This window comes from Chlorocebus sabaeus, chromosome 10, assembly GCF_047675955.1.
Source record: "Chlorocebus sabaeus isolate Y175 chromosome 10, mChlSab1.0.hap1, whole genome shotgun sequence".
Classification (NCBI taxonomy): Eukaryota; Metazoa; Chordata; class Mammalia; order Primates; family Cercopithecidae; genus Chlorocebus; species Chlorocebus sabaeus.
This window is the reverse complement of record NC_132913.1, coordinates 112,381,517-112,403,224: the sequence shown is the minus strand read 5'-3', so window position 1 is coordinate 112,403,224 and position 21,708 is coordinate 112,381,517. Positions and strand designations below refer to the sequence as shown.

At 40.9% G+C, this 21,708-nt stretch overlaps 1 protein-coding gene across 9 annotated transcripts in view; it reads left to right on the top strand.

Moving 5' to 3' along the window:
- DOCK10 (dedicator of cytokinesis 10) overlaps positions 1-21,708 on the top strand; it is a 275,677-nt gene that overhangs the window by 112,236 nt on the left and 141,733 nt on the right. For all 9 annotated transcript variants that reach the window (XM_073020109.1, XM_073020107.1, XM_073020108.1 and 6 more), the window contains exon 3: positions 13,857-13,946. In XM_073020109.1, the coding sequence (XP_072876210.1) occupies positions 13,857-13,946 (90 nt within the window). The remainder of the gene's footprint in view (positions 1-13,856; positions 13,947-21,708) is intronic.

Below are 21,708 nucleotides of genomic sequence, written 5' to 3'. Positions count from 1 at the left end.
ATTTTAGTAGAGATGGGGTTTTACCATGTTGGCCACGCTGGTCTCGAACTCATGACCTCAAGTGATCCACTCATTTCGGCCTCCCAGAGTGCTGGGATTACAGGGGTGAGCCACCACGCCCAGCCTTGAACGGCCTCTTTATGTCAAACAACACCAAAAATCATGAATCCAGGAGCATCTTTTCTCCTGGTTATGTCCTTCAAAAATATGTCAAATGCTACTTCAAGGCCTCCTAGCTCAAAAAGAAAGTAGAGGATGCAGGTAGATGGACTGTAAAGTTTGCAGTGAGTTTGGATTGTTTTGGCATCTTTCCATGCTCATTTAAATTGAGGAATGTGTCTGTTTACTCCTTGATCTTTACCGTCCTTAGCAGTGTAATGGAGAATACAAGAATAACTCTTTATTTTTCCAATGTGAACATTCCAATAAATACACTTAACTATTTTATTCCATGGCTGCTTAAAACCCTTCTGTGGCTCCCCGACTGCCTTCAAAATGAAGTGCAGTCACCTCAGCATGACCCAATGCCTGCTTCAAGATGTGGTCCTTGCCCATTTCTCAAAGCCATAGCCTACTCTCTCCCACCCCATCCCGGCCCATCATACACAGTCACCCGCATCCCCAACTGGGGTAAAAGACCAGCACAGTTCCAAACATACTATTCTATAACACACCCCAAACCATTTCCTTCCTGTATTCATTCAGCAAATACATGATGTATAATACCAAATACTGGGCATTATTCGATGAATGGAGACAGCAGTGATTAGACAGAAATCACCTGGGGTTCTAAGGGAGCTTATCTTTTGGTGGGTTTACTTATTGAAGGTTTACTTATTCCAAAGAAAACGGTAAACCAATTAATTTGCCAGATAATTCAGATAGAGACCAGTTCTATGAGGAAAATAAAACCAGGCAGAATCTGATGATAGAATCTGAGTAGGGTAAGAACTGCGTTGGTCTAGGTGACCATGGACGAGCCTCTCTAAGAAGGTGACATTTAAGCTGAGTTCTGAGTTCTCAAGAAGGATCAGCCATGCTGGGGAAGGTGTGTTTCAGCCCAAAGGGGTAGCTGGTGCAAAGGCCCTGAAGAGCTCCAAGACTGGAGATTAGTATGGCTGGACAGGATAAGGCATTTACATCTTATTCTAACTACAGGCAAGGGCAAGTCACAGGAGTGTTTCAAGAAGGAAAACAAATGACTGAGTGTGGATTCCTAAATATCAAAAGTTCATCTGGGCTCTGTGTGGAAAACATAAAACAGGACCTGGAGGAAGTGGGGAGTGTGGTCCAAAGAATCGTTCACAATTAATCTCTGCCCAAGAGATTTTCAATGCCACCTAATCCTTACTATCAGCAAATGTCGCATCCTCCAAATGGCTAAATTTTAATTTGCATTAAGCAACTGACAAACGAAAGGATAGTATTAGATATTATCTCTACATAAAATTACCCATTTTTGAATAATATGTGGAGATTGTTCCTCATTTTTCCTGCTCTACAGAGTACAGCTTGGCAAACTTGGCACTAAGGTGGCCCTTGGGTGACCTGCTGCCTATTTTTTATGTCCCATGAGCTAAGAATGGTTTTAATGTTGTTAAAATAGCTTAAGGAAAAAAGACATTTCCAAACACATTAAAATTATCTGAAATTCAAATTCTGATATCCATAAAGAAAGTTTTATTGAACACGGACACCATTCCTTGACCTCTTGTCAGTGGCTGTGTTCATGATGCAAAGGCAGGGTTGCAACAGAGTTGCAGTAGTGGCAACACAGACATTCAGCCGGAAAAGATTTATTCTTCGATGCTTTACAGAAAAAGTTGGCTGACATACCGTACAACTGCATGCGTTTTTGATTTTTATCCTTACGCTCTTTGTGGAATATGGGCGTGTCTGTAAATCTCTGATGTTACCTGCTTCACCCACAGCCTATGTCACATTTTAGGGATGTGGTGCACCAACAGGAAGTGTCCGTGCAGTCGGCAAGCATGTCATTTCCTCAGCTCTCCCTTGAGCAGTGGGTGAGGCTCCTCTGGGGTGTGTGGGGTCGATCTCCACTGAGCCAATGTGAAGTGGTAATAGAATGACCACCCCAATCCCAAGGCATCCCGGGATGGAAGGAGAGGGGCAGCTCCAAGCTTCCCACCCCCACCTCTAAACGTCTTTCATCCAGTTTCTGCCCTGCAGATTGGAGAATCCAGCTCACTCGTATGTTTCCACGCTACCAAGCACCCACACTTGCAGCACACATGATTCATTACTCAGTTTGTTTAATCAATATTTATTCAGCACCCACGAGCTGCTGAATATAGAACAGCACTTCCTAGACTAGTGAGACTGACAAGAAAAGCAAAAGCGCTGTGTTTAAGGAGCTCATGCCCTTTTATGGATGAAAAAGCAAGTTGACTTAGAATGCTTCTGGTTAAGAAATACTAAGAATCAGAGACTTCGTCTGGTATCTAGTACACCGGAAAGATTACTTTTCACCGGGGCAGTATTCTTACATTGTGACTGTATATATTAAAAGTTTTTCTCTCTTCACTCTGCTGTCCCAACCGCCAAATACCCTCATTTGCCTGGACCACACCTCCCCTCCAAGAAGTGGCTTTGTAACTGGTCCTCCTGCTTTCTTCTTTGCTCTGCTTTGATTCGTTCACACACAGTACTCAATGGAAGCTGTTAGGAACACAAATTAGATAACGCCATGCCTCTGGCTAAAACTTCTCAGCGTCTTCTCATTGCCTTAAGAGTCAAATCCAGCTCCTCCCATAACCCCTGTCATCTGGTTCCCCATGATCTCTGAGCTCTCATCTAGCCTGCTTTCCTCAGTCACTGCACAGACATCAAGCATTCTTTCTGTTCCCCCAGCTTGCCAAGCTCATCCCCTCTGTAGGGCCTTTACACTCTCTGTATAGCTGGTTCCTTTTTTTCAGCCACAACTCAGTTTAAATGTCACCTCTACAAAGAAGCATCCCTGACTTCCGAGCTACGCTGCCCTCACACCCAGTTACTTTATAACATTACCCCGCCCGCTTCTCTTGCTAACACTTAACACCACTGGGAAATATCCTGGTTTGCTTTTTCACTCCTCTGTCACTTGTTTCTTGCTGTTAGACGGTAGCCTCTAGCAGGACAGAGGCGTCTTCTGTCTTGATCACTGAAAGATTTTCAGCAACTAAAGCAGAACTTGGCACAAAGCAGATGGAAAATAAATATTTATTTCAGGAATTATCTTTCAGAAACATCTAGATTGCTATTTTATAACATAATGTTGATCCTTTGACTACCTTGAGGAACCAAAGGCTATTCTGAAACAAAATTCTTGAGAATAAAGAGGCTGAAGTAATTGACTTTGCTTGATGGTGAGGAAAATACTTCCCTCTTTGGCACAACTCAACTCAACAGATCACCTTAAAAAAGAGCACTAAGAACACGATTTTCTTTTTAAAGAGGCCCATTCCTTCCAACATAGTGCCTGGCTCCTAGCTGATATCAACAAAGCTTAGTTTTCTCCTTTTAACACTTTTTTTAAAGAGATGGAGTCTCGCTTTGTTACCCAGGCTGGAGTATAGTGGCAAGTCACTGCAGTCTCAAAGTTGGCCTCTCAAAGTGCTGGGATTACAGGCATGAGCCACTGCACCCAGCCCTCTAACACTTTCGTGTACTTCTTCACTTACTCATTCACTTCCTTTCTGTTACTAGGCAAGGGACAAATCAGTTCACATCTGTACTTCAAGTACCCAACACAATGTCTTGTTCATGGACATTCAATAGATTATCAAACATGGAATTAAAATAATTTTCTTCCAGGTTAAGGGCCTGACACAGAAACACTTTCCTTTATTTTGGCACACCAGGTAGAAGCCAGTCCTCCTGGTATGTGGGTTCTGGGACTGAGCAGCATGAACTTCTGCACTACATGTGTCCTGATGATTCACTAAAATAAGCAGTATTGATGTATTTATTAAACCATTAATTGCAAAAACTTATACTGCTTCAATAATTGTATTTGCTACTTTTGTTCATCTTTCTTTTTCAAGCTGGTAGTAATCGAAACTTTAGAACAAAACAAAAAATAAAGAACTTAGTCACCAAAGTGTGTGACTCAGTAAAGCAGGCAAAGAAAGTAAGAAAAGAAAGCAAGTGCTAAGAAAAATGGTTTCAAGGACACACTGAATCATATTGTTAAATGATTCCGTTTAAGAAGAGGCTGATGCAAAATAGCAGGAAAAAAGTTGAGAAAGTCAGAAATGAGTTTCTTCCTGAGCAGAAGATGTAGAAAGCCTGAGATGGGATCATTTCTGGGAAATACAAAACCATATTAAGAAAGTTATGATGTCTGAAAGCTGGTGAGACTGTACACTGTGTAGGAAGACCGCCTATCAACTATACTTCAATATTGTCCACACCAGTAAAACTCTTATTTCATCTTACCTTCATGGACCAACTTTGGTGATCTAAGCTGTATATATCCAGGACACCAATATGAATAAGAAGCAGAACTTACACTTGAACAGTCACACTTTCAACACTGGGCAGTGTGATTTTCAAAGTCAAAAGATTGTAGTCTATGTCACATGACTACAATCACCCGAGTCTCATTATCTTTTCAAATTCCATCTTCATATTAGTAGGTCAGAATTGTGTCCCAGGGCACTCCAGGACATTCTGCACTTTTCACTGCCTTACTATTAAAACTCAGGAATCATGGATATCATGATATACCAATGGCTTGTTCTTTTCATAGCATGTCTTCAGCAATGAAAAGCAAAGCAGATGGTATATGGGGACTTCTAGACAAAACCACAAGGGTCATTCTAGAGAGGAAGCAGAAAGACTTGAAATGTTTTAAATTGCAAATCAGTAAGGTCATGAGTTTTCTTTCTTTTTTTTTTTTTTTTTCTGAGACAAAGGTTAACATTTTATAAGAATCTCAACCTCTTAAAAAAAATCTGTGGCTTTTGAGCCTGAAAAGCAGGCTTTTAAATGGCTCCTGGTGTTCATGTAAGAACATTGTAATTGCAATTTGAAAGCTAAGTAATAGTCTTTGCCGTTAGATTCTTTCTATGTTATAATATTCCTCTCATTTACAAGCTAATGAAGTTAAGATTTGGAAAGGCTGCTGTTCAAGGAAATAGAGCAACTGGAAGGACAGAAATCTAACATAAGCACCTTGACTTTTACTATTAGTTTCTGTCTAAACAGCATGCTTTTGGCCAGATGCTTCTTAGAAAAAGAAGGCACACAAGTTGGGGGAAATATTAACTTCCTGAATCCCACAGTGAGTGATGCCATTAGAAAATAAGTACTGTAGTGAAACAGTTCTAGTTGCTTATTTCATTTCAGTAAGAATGTGTGTGGAGACCCTGGTCTGTGTTTGATTGTGCTAAGAATGTATGTCCACACGAGACGTGGATACAAATGTTCATAGAAGCATTATTGATAATAGCCCCAAAATGAAAATAACCCAAATAATCCATCAGCTGATGAATGGATAAACAGAATGTGGTATATCCATAAAATGGAATGTTATTATCATTCAGCCATAAAAAGGAATGAAATGTTGATACATGCTACAATTTAGATCAACCTTGAATACATTGTATTAAGTGAAAGAAGCCAGTCACAAAAGACCACATAGTCCACATATATGAAATGTTCAAAATAGGCAAATCCATAGAGACAGAAAGGAGATTAGTGGTTGCCATGGGCTGGGGAGATGGGGAAATGAGAAGTGAATGCGAGTGGATATGGGGTTTCTTTTGGGCATGATGAAAATGTTCTGTAATTAAATCTTGGTAATGGTTGCACAACTCCGTGAATATACCAAAAACCACTTAATTCTATACTTTTAAAGGATAAATTTTATGACATATCAATTATATTTCAATTAGATATTTTTTTGAAGCCGTTCTATGTATTAGGGTAGAGGTGGCGTATGTAATCACAGGAAGGATACAAAAGAATAATGAAAACATATATCTGGATACAAGCACTTTATTCTCTAAAGGAATTAATGGGACATAGCAAAGGAGTAATAAGGAACATGGCAAAACTTATTTTACAGTTGTTATATTTTACTCCCAAAGCAGACGTAATGTGGCTTGCTTATAAACAATAAAACACACAGGTAAAATGACTGGCTGAATTCATCAGCAGCATAACTTTTGGGCCTAAAGGTAAGCTGCAGACTTCATGTGTGCTACAGAGTAAATAATAGCATTTAGGGAAGAGAAATATGTGTTGGATGAATTAGAAAGCTTTTCAAAAGGAACTGGCACCTATACAAAACCTGAGATTTTGAAAGAAGAGGAAAGAAAAAGACTTTTGGAGAGGCAGAGGAGCATAGGCAAATGCCCTGGGCAGGAATGAGGCTGGTCCTGAAGGACAAATGCGGGCAGCCAGGTGGGATGGAGCCGGTGAGAGCTGGCAGTGCTGGGCCGCTCTTCAGTCCATTTCCCTTCCCTAGACCATGTCTGCAGGCCTCGCAGCGGGCAGCCCTCTTTACCAGGCTTTCTTGGATGGTAAACTCAGACCACGGACCTCAGAGTCTTTGCCAGGGGGAGGTCCTGGTGCAGTAGGTGTCTTTATATTGTTGGAGCAACTCGTTTCTAGTAATGCTCACACCTTCCCATATGTAGAATGTTTGGTCCTCACCTCTTTAGAGGAGATGAGACACATTTTGGAGCCTGGAAAATAAGTCACTAAAAAGAAGTGAAGTGACTAGTTTGTCAGTCCAAGAGTAAAACACCTTGAACTTCTTCTTACAGACTTCTATCACTACTATATACCAAAATACTATGACACTGTGTCCTCTCGCTTAACTTGGCTGGAATGACGACCATCCAGTAATAGACAACTGTTCATTATTTGTGTATTTGCCATACAGTTTAACCCCAGCAAAACAAGAAACGCCTTCCCTTTAAAGCACAAGTCAGGTACTAAAGTAATATTCTCACGTATTTAAACAACAAGTAAGATAAAATCACAATACTCTTCTGAATGTGGTAAAAGACGTTTTTCAAGCAACTAATGTAATCTAAGGACATTCTCTAATAGAATAAACAGCAATCTCAGTGTCTGAGAAATTTAGATTAAAATCAGTTTTAAACACATGCTGAGGGTCATTAATCATGAAATTTTAGTTAATGGTCCTTGTTGTGAGGCTTATAACTCCCCAAGCTTAGGCTGATTGATTACTTTAAACACCATCATTTTGTCCTCCTTTTCGAACAGGTAGAAGATACAATACTGTCAGAGGAAGCTTTTCTCAGCCCCAAGATAGGATAAGCAGCCCTTTTTTAGACTTTTACAGTGATCTTTGGCCAACTGAGAGATGGTCCTGATGTGCTTGGAATGAAGTCTTCTGTAGCCAGTGTAGCCAGCAGATTGGTGGCCGTTACAAAACCCCCGAGACCACACACTGCAGGCTACAAGGAACCAGAAAGTGACAGGGCTGCAAGGGAGGATGTCTGAATCTCATGGACCTGAAACTATAAACACAGGCCTGCATGCATCATTTCAGGACAGTTTTTATTTCCACATGCCTGATCTCTGGACAATAGATAGGCTCCTTATGAAATCCTACCGCCAAAGGAGAAGCTCAGCTAAGTTCCACTGTAGTTTCAGATCCGTTTTATGCTATTGAGCTATACTAATTGTTGACCAGGGTTTTATAAAAGAGAACAGGAAGTCTCTTGTGGTCAAGACAATTTGTAGTGGTCTGAAAGCATCTGATTCTCAGAAAAGAAAAAATTCTTTGTAACCATATTAAAACCCTTACCAAATATGATTATTTACAGTTTTCTTCTTATTTGATCAATTCATTTTTGCTTCAGTGGAGACACATTAAAGAGATCTAAAATGAGAAGAAGTGCCACAGTTTTTAAAGTGGAAACTTGTGGAGTCCTTGCACTTTTTTTTTTTAGATGGAGTTTCACTCTTGCTGCCCAGGCTGCAGTACAGTGGTGCCGTCTTGGCTCACCGCAACCTCCGCCTCCCGGGTTCAAGCTTTTCTCCTGCCTCCGCCTCTCGAGTAGCTGGGATTGCAGGCATGTGCCACCATGCACAGCTAATTTTTTTTTTTTTTTTTTTTTTTTTTTTTGCATTTTTAGTAGAGACGGGCTTTCTCCATGTTGGTCAGGCTGATCTCGAACTCCCGACCTCAGGTGATCCGCTTGCCTCAGCCTCCCGAAGTGCTGGGATTATAAGTATGAGCCACTGCGCCTGGCTGTCCTTGCACTTTTTCAGACAACTACTCCAGTATTATAATAAAATACAACTAAGATCAATAGCACATTATAGGCATGCATTATACATGCATTCCCTTTCCTATACCTTGTGTAACCTGCACAAGACATTAGATGTGCAATAACTGCACATATTGTAAAATAATGTTTTAGATTTACCACATGGTTCCAAGAGCATGATTCAGCCCGTTGTCTTATTTAGTAAAAAGTCAACATCATTTTATAACAAGAGCTCTCCAGGCATTGTATACATGATTTAGTAATTTTTGTAACCCGACCTGAATGAATTCGCAGTCTCATAAATTGGATGTGAACATTACCTTAGTATTTGGGGACCTATCTAACTATAGGACATTACTAATCTAGTAGCCATGTGATTACTGCTACAGGGAACCCAAGCCTACATTCCAGAAACTTACCAATAAAACAAACAAATAAACAAAAAGCTTCTTAGATCAGCTAAGGGTTCATGTTATTATTATTTATTGAAACGGAGTTTTGCTGTTGATGCCTTGGCTGTAGTGCATGATCTTGGCTCATTGCTACCTCTGCCTCCCAGGTTCGAGTGATTCTCCTGACTCAGCCTCCCGAGTAGCTGGGATTACAGGTGCCCACCACCACACGCGGCTATTTTGTGTGTGTGTGTGTGTGTGTGTGTGTGTATGTATATGTGTGTGTGTGTGTGTGTGTATACATTTATAGAGATGGTGTTTTGCCATGTTGGCCAGGCTGATCTCGAACTCTTGACCTCAGTTGATCTGCCCACCTCAGCCTCCCAAAGGGCTAGGATGACAGGCATGAGCCACTGTGGCCGGCCCACTGTATTTTATTATGTCACAAAGCAGTGATCATAGTGGGACTGTGAGTTTACTACACAGATGGAACAGGGAGTGGTTTTGTCACATGCAAAGTATGATGAAGCCAATTCAGATCTTATTATTTACGTTTTACTTAATTATAAGCTTAATTTTGAGCCATGTTACTCTACTCTCCATCAGACTTAAAGTATTTTTTAAAAAGTCAAGAAAGCAATGGAGACTCTAGTGGAAAATGAAAAAGAGGAATATCTTGCATTTTTGTATAAAAAATTATTAATAATGGCCATAATATAGAATATTTTTTGAATTAGAGAGAAAAATGTCTAATGTTCCCAGTATATTACAATATGTAACATTCCCTGGAAACCAAGCAAGTAACACCATGTATCCGTAAATTATCCATCCAAATAGGAAACAAAGTTATCTCAGATAATTTAAACTCAGCAATAATCCCCAAAGCCCAATTTAGGCATGGTTCTTAATATTCTACTCCAAAACTTCAATATAGTTGATTTAGTGTTTATCTTCTAACAGAGTGAATAGCATAAAATAAGCAACTTGAAGAAAGGAACTCTAAAGGAATTAAAAATGTCAAATGTAGGCCAGGTGCAGTAGCTCATGCCTGTAATCCCAGCATTTTGGGAAGCCGAGACAGGCAGATCCCTTGAGTCCAGGAGCTGGAAACCATCCTGGGCAACATGGTGAGACCCCGTCTCTACAAAAATAAAAATAAAAAAAGTGAAAATTAGCCAGGCATAGTGGTGCGCACCTGTAGTCTCAGCTACTGGGGAGGGTGATCACTTGAACCCCGGATGTCGAGGCTGCAGTGAGCTGTGATTGTACCACTGCACTGCAACCTGGCCAACAGAATGAGACCCTGTCTCAACAGCAGCAACAACAACAAAGTAAAATGTAAATGTAAATAATAAGATCCACATTGACTCTATCTTACTTTTCATGCAAAGCAACCGCTCCCTGCTCCATCTGTGGCACTATGCTTGTTCCCTGCACCTATGCCTGGTTTGAACTGGTAGCCACAGCTCTTCTGAGCTCTGTTCATACAGCTGCAGTCAAATCCTGGAGCAAGTTCAGTGGCCTAGGGAGCTCAGTCCGCAGCTGTGCTTTAGGGCAAGCATTCGTTTTCACCAGCGATGTATCTAGATCCTAGTTTTCTCATTATTTTTCATCTTCTGATCTTGTTAAATCTACATGACGTTCTTCCTTTTTCATTGGATACAAACCCCGTGCTTCCCGACACGCATGTGCACATGCGCAGAAACTCACACCAACACATCACACCCGTTCACACGTGTACAGACACATGCACACTCCACACACCACAACACTCACCACACACATTGCCACCACACATACACACACACACCACACACACTGACACATCACCCCATTCACATGTGTACACACATACACATGCAGACACACTCTACACAGATTCACATACCACACACCACACACATTCACACCACATATACACACCACACACACTCATACCGCACACACACCACACATACACACACCATACTCTACAACACACTCTACACACACACAACACTCACCACACACATTCACACCACACATACACACTCATACTGACACATCACACCCATTCACACGTGTACACACATACACATGCAGACCCACTCCACACATTCACATATCACACACTTTCACACCACAAATACACACACACCACACATACCACCACACACAGACACATCACACCCATTCTTATGTGTACAGACACACACATGCAGACACACTACAGATTCACATACCACACACCACACACATTCACACCACACATACACGCCACACACACTCATACCACACACACACTGACACATCACACCAATTCATGTGTACATACATATGCATGCAGACACACTCCACACACTCACATACCACACACACCACACACATTCACATCACACATACAGACACACCACACACACACCACACACTAACACATCACACCCATTCACATGTGTACAGACACACATATGCAGACACTCTACACACATTCATACCACACACCACACACATTCACATCACACATACAGACACACCACACACACACCACACACTAACACATCACACCCATTCACATGGGTACAGACACACATATGCAGACACTCTACACACATTCACATACCACACACCACACACATTCAGACCACACATACACACTGACACATCACACCCATTCACATGTGTATACACGCACGCATGCAGACACACTCCACACGCCTTCACATACTGCACACACCACAAACATTCACACCAACACACTCACACTGACACATCACACCCATTCACACGTGTACACACATACACATGCAGACACACTCCACACACATTCACATACCACACATACCACATTCACACCACACACACACCACACACACTCATACCACACATACACGCAACATACAAACACACCACACACACCACACATATACATGCCACACATACACATACACTCACCACACATACACACACTCCCCACACACACACACCACACACAGCACACATACACCACATGGACCACACATACACTCACCATGCACACACCATGCATATACACACCACACATACACACACTCACCACACACACGCCACACATACACACACACTTACACCATACACATCCACACCACATATCCCCACCACACATACACTCACCACACACACACCATACACACATTCACACCACACAAACATACACACACCACACACACACAACACACACACCCACACTCACACCACACATACACTCACACCACACACACACCACACTCACATCACACATACACATGCACTCAAATACAACACACTCATGTATACACACTAACACACTCCACACATATTGCACACACACACTACACCCAATTGCACATGCTCAGACTCAAACCACACACATACACCATATACACACCACATACACAAGTACACATACCACACATACACACACACCACACACACTCATACCACATACACATACATACCACACACACACACAACACACTCTCACACTACACATGCACATACACCACACACACACTGCACCACACACTCACCACACATGCTCACATAACACACACACCGCACAAACACACGCACTCAAATGCAGCACAGTCTCATGCACACACACACACTCCACACACTCATTGCACCGACACACCCACCCAATTGCACATGCTCACACACACACACCACACACATATATGCTCCCACACTCTCTCATCCTCTTATGGAACACACATATACACCCAGTCAATAAATTCAACAAAGAATCATTTAGGTATCCAACTAGCACTGAGGTTATAAGTGAACAAAATAAAATGTGCACTTACCGAGCTTACATCAGGAGTGAAGAAAGGAGAGATTTGGAGAAAGTAAGAGTCCAGGATTGGAAGAGAAGGAATGATGGGAAGGACACCGCCCTTGGTGGCAGAGCTGCCAGCAAGGGCTGTGAACTCGGAAGCCAAAACTCCCTTGACTCCTCCCTACCCATCTTCTCCAATACTGAGGATGGGTTTGGAGATTCTTATCTGTTCCAACAGCTAATCCAGAGCAGTTTAAATGAATAGCTGTGATTTGGGGGATGTGCAATATATGAAATCTCAGCTGTTGGTACCATGGATGTCACAGACTCATCACCTGAGCATCCCTGTAACTACTGAGGTGCACAGACTAAAGGAAGCAGATGGCCAGACGTGGAAACTTGCCGTTTTAGGGCATTTCATTCTTCTGTGCTTCATGGGCTGAAGACATATAAGAGGCAATAATCTATGAAATTCTGTTTTAGATGTTTTGTTTTAAGAAGTACTTTATATAATAATTAATATGTATTCATTTAAAAGAATATTGTTTATTTAGCATGGAAGTTGAAAAATAGTTGGCTTATTTCAGCAAAAATAAAGACACCAAAAACACAACCTCTTTTTTTCAAGGTTCAGATTCACTAAACACTCTTTCTTCCTTCCCACCCCTAACTACGACTGTATGTGCACATGCACAGGCACACGCACACACGCACAGTTAGCTTCTAAAAGGGACTGTGTTTATCCTTTGATATTGGAGATTATTTACAATATTATTAAAATAATGCTGATTTTGTAAGTTTTCTTCTTCATTTCAAATTTATTTTAGCCTTAGCAGCAATAATAAAAAAGATTCCACTTTGGGAGGCCAAGGCAGGTGGATTACCTGAGGTCAGAAGTTCAGGACCAGCCTGGCCAACATGGTGAAACTTCATCTCTATGAAAACACACAAAAATTAGCTGGAGGTGGTGGTGGGCACCTGTAATCCCAGCTACTAGGGAGGCTGCAACAAGAGAATCTCTTGAACCCGGGAGGCGGAGGTTGCAGTGAGCTGAGATCACGCCATTGTACTCCAGCCTGGGCGACAGAGGAAGACTCCGTCTCAAAAAAAAAGATTCCAATAGAAATAAGCTAAATTGGAAACATACAGATGCCTAAATTTTTGTTTTCTGCAAAGGCGGAAACAGCTTAAAACTATGAGCTGCACTAATAAAACAGTCACTGTTGTAAAAATACTAGTACTGGTAATCAAGTAAATGTCTGCATCTTCTCTCCTAGAGATTAAATTGGGAAGAACTACGGAAGTATCTCTGTCTTCTGTTAACTTTAAATAACTTTAAATACTAAGATCTAAAAGACTTCCCTTTTGTGTTTTCAGTGTGCTGGTCTGCTCAACACTTCTAAGCTGGAGGACTCAATTTCTTTTCATTGTTCGTTTCAGGCAGCCACGGTTTCCTGGGATATCCGCACGTTGTACTCAACAGTACCCGAAGATGCAGAGCACAAGGCAGAAAATTTACTGGTGAAGGAGGTAAATGTGATGCTTCCAATGTTTTATTTATAAGGCTTTTGCTTTTTCCCAGGGGATTCTCAATGCAATTTACTATTATTATCTTCCTCTCATTTTCAATAGATAATTCCAAATATTCTAACTAGTGGATGTCTTTTTTTGTGTGTGTGGGGTGGGGAGGTCCTCACTCTGTCACCCAGGCTCGGAGTGTGGTGGCACCACCTCTGCTCAGAGCAGCCTCCACCTCCCGGGTTCAAGCAATTCTTGTGCTTCAGCCTCCGCAGTAGCTGGGATTACAGGCGCACGCCATCATGCCTGGCTAATTTTTGTATTTTCAGTAGAGACAGGGTTTTGCCATGTTGGCCAGGCTGCTCTCGAACTCTTGACATCAAGTGATCCACCCACCTCAGCTTCCTGAAGTGCTGGGATTACAGGCATGAGCCACCGCGCCTGGCCCTAGTGGATGTCTTTCAATCTTCATTACTCGTTAGATGACTCTCCATCTTCCTCTTAATCATTTCACATTATTTGGTGACTGTTCAAGTTTTAGATTTTCTTTTTGTTTGTTTTTAATTAACTTAAAACCCCCAAGTCGAGAAAGATGTAAGTATTCCCAATACAAAGATTTGATTTAATTTTATTTATGTGGATTGAGCCTTAGGAGCAACCGTACTACATGGGAATTTTGGATGATGGAGTTCTGATTTGAAGATGTATCTCTTTTTAGGACTAACTATGGAAACAGTTAACAGTAAAACCCTGTAGACAGCTTGAAGGGACTATATTAGGCCATTATTGCATTGCTATAAAGAAATACCTGATACTGGGTAATTTATAAAGAAAAGAGGTTTAATTTGCTCACATTTCTGCAGGCTGTCCAGGAAGCATGGTGCTGGCATCTGCTTGGTTTCTAGGGAGGCCGCAGGAAGCTTACTCTCATGGTTGAAGGCAAAGGGGGAGCAGGCATGTCATGGAGTGAAAACCTGGAGCGGGCGGTGCCACATACTTCTTTTATTTTTTTATTTTTATTTATTTATTTATTTAGTTAGTTTTTTGAGACAGAGTCTTGGTTTGTCGCCCAGGCTGGAGCGCAGTGTCATGACCTCAGCTCACTGCAACTTCCGCTTCCTGGGTTCAGGTGATTCTCCTGCCTCACCCTCCTGAGTAGCTGGGATTACAGGAGCCCACCACCATGCCTGGCTAATTTTTTTTTTTTTTTTTTTTTTTGACGGAGTCTCGCTCTGTCGCCCAGGCTGAAGTGCAGTGGCACGATCTCAGCTCACTGCAAGCTCTGCCTCCCAGGTTCATGCCATTCTCCTACCTCAGGCTCCCAAGTAGCTGGGACTACAGGCATACACCACCACGCCCGGCTAATTTTTTTTTTTTTTTTTTTGGTATTTTTAGTAGAGACGGGGTTTCACCATGTTAACCAGGATGGTCTCTATCTCCTGACCTCATGATCCGCCCACCTTGGCCTCCCAAAGTGTTAGGATTACAGGCATAAGCCACCGCACCTGGCCATGCCAGGCTAACTTTTGTATTTTTAGTAGAGATGGGGTTTCACCGTGTTGGCTAGGCTGGTTTCAAACTCCTGACCTCAAGTGATCTGCCCGCCTCGGCCTCCCAAAGTTCTGGGATTAAAGGCATGAGCCACTGTGCCCAGCCAAATGGCCAGATCTCATGTGAACTCAGAGCTAGGGCTCATGTATCACCAAGGGGATGGCACAAGCCTTTCATGAGGGATCCACCCCCATGATGCAAACGCCTCCCACCAGGCCACACCTTCAACATTGGAGATTACATTTCAACATGAGATTTGGATGGGAACGCATAGCCAAACTACATCAAGGACTGATGGAACATCTCTGGGTATAGCATTGACTTGCATTTTATTGGTGTGTAAGAGGCCTACAAAACGGCTTATTTTTCTTCTAACCAGACTCCAGGCGGCTTTAGAGCAGGAATTGAGCCAGTGCAGAGCAGCTACTTAGCAGATGTTTACTGAATAAATAAACGATGCTTATCCTTTCCTTATAGAAAATATGGTGATAAAATTTAGCCCAGCACAGGTCAAACTGGAAGTAGTGGAATCTAAGTTCAGTCTTGAACCCTGAGAAAGTGGTGTGTCCCAACGAGGAATTCATTAACGCTGCATACAATAGCAATATCTTTTCTCGGCTCTTAACACATTTATGTTATATAAGCTAGCCTTATTAGTGTACGTATTAATATTAATATGACTGTACATTTTTCTGTTGTACTGTTCAGATCATTGTTTTATCGGTCTTTTTTTCCCCAATTCCATTATTTTGTATGTATTTCCCAAAGTTCACATTGCATTACAATACCTTTTAAGGAGATAGAAAAAAGAAAAAATGCAGACTCAGATAACATCAGGATATCTGAGAATACTGTTTTCCCATTTACTGATAAAAATAGTGTGTGATATCAGTACAATAATATTTTGTTTAGAGTTGCCTTAGAGAAAGTTTTAGCATACGGTAGGGTGTCACTATTCTTAAAAAAAACCTGGCAAATAATTTTTATACCAGACAATCAGACTTATTGAAACCTGCAATAAATATGTGTTAACTTAGGCAGGATTTGACATTTTTATGACACTGACTTCCCAACAGGGAACTTTAACCAGGTCTTATGCGTTCTTCAGAAATACATTGCATTTTCTTCATAAAGATCTTTAACTTTGTTGTAAAATTTATTCTAAGGTCCTTATAATTTTGTCACAAATGTGAGTGGAATTTTAAAACTCCATTTCTTTTTCTTACTGTTAATTACTTAATGAATTAATTCTTACTGTTAATTACTGATATTTTTAAAAAGCTATTGATGTCCTAATATAAATAACTAGCTCTTATCCTAATAGTTCATATTTCATTTCTTAGGTGTATAGGAGTAAACAATTAAAATTTTCTTCTTTTCTAATAAGAATATTGTTTCTTTGATTTTTATCTTATTCTATTATTTTATATCCCTAAAACAATATTGAATAATAATGCTAATACCAGGCAGTATGTCTTATTCTTGAATTTAGGGGGAGACCTTAGTATCTTTCACTCTTTATGAAAGACGGTGTTTTATGTTCATTTCTGGCATTTATTGTATTTTAAAAGGTGCCTTTCTATGAAATTTTAGGGTGTTTATAAAGACTGGCTGCCCTGTTATCACATGCATATGTATCCTATTAATACAACAGCTTTTCTGTTTTAGTTAGCACTGTAATAAAATCAATGGGCTGTTGTCCTATGGATCCCTACTTGTATTTCTGGTATAACTTTCTACTTCAAGTTGTATTATTACCTTAATACCGTGTTGCCTTCTAATTGTTTTTACTTTATTTCAAATTTTGGAGTTGATATTATGAATGAAATTTGGCTCTAGTTTTTTCCTTTGGTATTAGAGAGATGCTAGCTTTAAAAAATAAATTGGGGCACTCTACATCTTTTTCTGTGTTCTGGAATGAACAAATAAACAAGTGAAACAAAAAAATATCTAGAACAAATTTAAGGGCATAATATTATTTAAGAAATAGTAAAGATGGCACTTCAAAGTCTCCGGGGAAGAGTGGACAATTCAACAAACACTACTCAACTATCCATTTTGGAAGAAAATAAAGTTGTGTCCGTATCTCATATTACATACAAAAATAAATTCCAGATGAATAAAATAATCTAAGTTTCAAAAGCAAAGGTTATAGGCCGGGTGCGGTGGCTCACACCTGTAATCCCAGCACTTTGGTAGGCCGAGGAGAGTGGATCACCTGAGCTCAGAAGTTCAAGACCAGCCTGACCAACATGGTGAAACCCCGTCTCTACTAAAAACACAAAATTACCCGGGCATAGTGGCACATGCCTGTAATCCCAGCTACTTGGGAGGCTGAGGCAGGAGAATCCCTTGAACCTAGGAGGCGGAAGTTGCAGTGATGTGAGATCGCATCATTGCACTCCAGCCTGGGCAACAAGAGCAAAACTCCATCTCAAAAAAAAAAAAAAAAAGTATTTTTAAATGCTGCCAGAATTGGAAGCAACTGGAGCCTGTTGCCTAAACGTGTCTGCAAAAGTTAAAAATCCAACATAATTCTTCAAGTCATTAGATAATTACCTAAAAGACTACTTCAGATTCTTTCTTTTTCATTATTGTTTTAGTTTGCTGATGAAAATGGCATGTGGAGCACTCAAAACCTCATGCGTGTCTTGCTTTAGGATTCCACCTGCTGGGCTTGTCTTTCAGTCACAGAAGTGAATTACATTCAGCAAACACAGTCCATTCTCAGTCATTTTTAATCCAACTACTACAGATTTATAAATGTTTCTATCATTTTAGGGACTTTTCATTTCATGGTCCTTTTGCCCTCTTTGGGGGTCTGTGTATATGGCATTTGTGTATTTCCAGTTTTCAGCAGTTTCCAATTGCTCTCACATGAACATGCGTTTCCAGCTCCTGGCTCTGGGTCTCTAGAACCCAAGGCTTTCAGAGCCTTGGATTTGGCTGCCAGCCTCCTTCAGCTCCCACGTATTAACACTGCCTCATTTTATTGCCAGGCATGCTTTCAAGATAGGGCCAATTATCCCGAACTCTAAATTCTGGGACCATTCAGAACCTCCACCACCAATCTCTAGATCCAACCAAGGTTTCAAGTGTAGCTACTTTTCCAGGGGAAAGATGACATGAAAAGCAGATAACTGGATCCATACAACACAAGAGACTTCGAATGACTATTCTAGGGTTCCCAGAGGCCTTCAGTGTTGCTTGTGTTTCAAGAGCTTCTACCTCACAACTTCAAATGTCCAGATAGATCTTTTCATCTATCTGTTCTCTGAGACTGTCACCTTCAGCTGAGGAAAAGTTGACCACAAAATTTGCCTGTATTTTATTATTGCTCCTGGGGGGAAATTTCTCACCTTCACTTTTGTTCCCACCTTAATTCCTTTTCAACTGCTTGTAGCTTTCTTTTCTCTCTTGTATCAGCATCTTACTTCTCTAAGAACTGCTCCAAGGAGAAACCAAGTAGAGTGCCTTTCGCCCTAGATCCCAAATACCTGCTAAACTTTTATGTTGCAAAGCTCAGTATAGAACATTCGACTCTCTTGGGCAACACGAATGAATCTTCTGATCATATTTTTTCTCAACTGTATGGATCTAAAATAGGAAAAAAAATAAAGGAGGAAGCCTGGGACAAAACTATTTTATTCCCTGCTAATTTTTCTGTGTCACTAGTACTGAAAACCCTGCAAAAACTCCCATAGTAGTCCTTGATTTTAAGGATAAAGATAAAGTGAAACCTGTGTTTTATAGGATGGGAAGAAGATCAACCCTACTTACAAGTATCCCATGATGATAATGGAACATGAATAGTCAGGCCTGGAGACAGCAGATAAAAAGAAAGAGGTCACCAAAGAGCTGCGCTAAGACTGAGAAGTAGTCCCAGAGAATTACACTGCAAAAAGTCTTAACCCCAATTGCTAATAGCAGCTAACCTTTATTGACTACTTACTTTGTGCCAGATACACTTCTAAGCCCTTTACTTGTAGCAATTACAAACATATGTTTGTTATTATCATCATTATCACCTTTTAATAACAAGGAAACTATGCCATAGAAACATTAAGAAACTTGCCCAGCCAGCATTAGACAGCCAGGAATAGACAGATCCAACATCTGGACACATGCCACCAGCCCCGCCCCTGGGCTCCTAACTGCGATGCTAACTGCCAATAGGGTATTTTGCTATAAAATTGCTATGTTTCTCTGGAAAGAAAACTTCTCCCTGTCTTCACCCTCACAGCCCCACTGTGGTTTCTGCTCAGGTGACTCTGATGCATACAGTCAGTGGACCACGCTTTCAGGAACGTTGGCTGGATTTCTGAAACTAGATTATGCTGGTACTGAAATGAATTCATTGACATTTGTAGAGCTTTGTAGAAACACTTGCTTGACCTACCGCAAGTGTATTAAGCAACCTTATTGGTCCACCCTGTGCTAAATTGCCCTGCGGCTCCCCGTGGGGTGGCAAGGGCAAATACCATGGTTGCTAGGCAACAGATTGGCAAGACTCTAGTTTCAACACATCCAGCTCAGTAAAAGATTTGAGTTTTCTCTCACTGCTCTCTACTTTGACAACTCTCAGCTTCTTTTGAAAGGCATTAGGCACTCTTTTTTTAAAAATCTTGAATGACGTCATATTTTAATGGAAGTTCACTAAAATGAACAGCTTCTTCCTTTTCTGATTTATCTGTTATTAATTCTCCTCCCTATCTCTTAAATGTAAAATTAAACATTCGCCACACAAAAGCATAGGCTATTTCACATCTTTGAAAACACTGCATGTTAACATCAGGCTCTAGCTGCGTACATATTTGCTTATACATTGTGTGTATGTGAAAACTTTAGAGAACTCTGTGAAATAGGTGTTATTACCTCACCTTACAGCCTAGAAAATGGGCTCTGAATGTATAACAAACTTGCCCAAGGTCACACAGAGCCAGAATTAAGGTTCTGCTATCTTTGACATCACATTCCATGTTCTTACACATTTTCTCGTCTCTGGTCCTTTGATAAGTTCTTTTATACCACATGCTCACTAGCCTGACTGGATGAGGGTATTTCCACTCCTCACAAGGGAACGTGTCCTTCATTTTGGCAAACTATTAACCTTTCTGCCTGTTTTTCCATCTTTAAATAGGGATATTAAAAATCCCAATGCTGTGATTCTGAAAATAAATATAGCAATAGTATGAAAACATTTGGAAAACAACTACTGGAGAGCATTGTCTTTATCTGAATCTCGTAAGTGGCTTAAAATGAGCATCCATAACCATAAAAAATATCTAAACACTTCCGTGATAAAACAAGCACTACTCTCACAGGGGTTTGAGGAGGAGAGGGGGGCAATTAAAGGGATCTAGAAATAGGATGCAAACTTCCTAAGCAAAACTTCTACAACGAAGTTTTTATTTTAATATACACAAAGGGATCATATAAAGTCGGAAGAAAGCTCAGCACACTAATTAAAACTAAGCTCTTGGTTCAGTCTCTCTTAACAAAAGGAGATGAGGGAGCAGAGAACTGAGAATAATACAGTGGCTCAAGAAGGAACAAAGGTCTAGGGACCACTTCAGCTGAATGGCTGAGAGAAATACTGACAAAGTACTAAGGTAGCAAGTTACTCTGACAACAAAGCCCTCTCTGATTTCTGGAAACCAACCCTGCTGCAGGAGTAGAATAATGATGAAGTGAGGAGATAGTAATGAATTCGAGAATCCAAGTCTCAGTTTGGTCATGGCATAAAACTCTTGGGGACTTAGGCGGTATGATAACATTGAAAGAACAGAAGCAGGCTGGGTGCAGTGGCTCATACCAGTAATCCCAGCACTTTGGGAACCCAAGGCAAGAAGATTGCTTGATCTCAGGAGTTCAAGACCAGCCTGGGCCATATAGTGAGACCCCCATCTCTAAAAAAAAAAAAAAAAAAAAAAAAAAACTTAATTAGCTGGGCATGATGGTGTGCACCTGTAGTCCCAGCTACTCAGGAGGCTGATGCAGGAGGATGGCTCGAGCTCAGGAATTCGAGACCGCATGATTGAGCCATGCGTATGCCCCTGAGCTTCAGCCTGGGCAATAGAGTGAGACTCTGTCTGTAGAAAAATAAAAAAGAATAAAAGCAAATACTTATCTCTATAACCACATCTACACATGTACACACACACACACACACACACACACACACGATGATGATTATGTGCTGTCTTCATCCAAATAACACTAG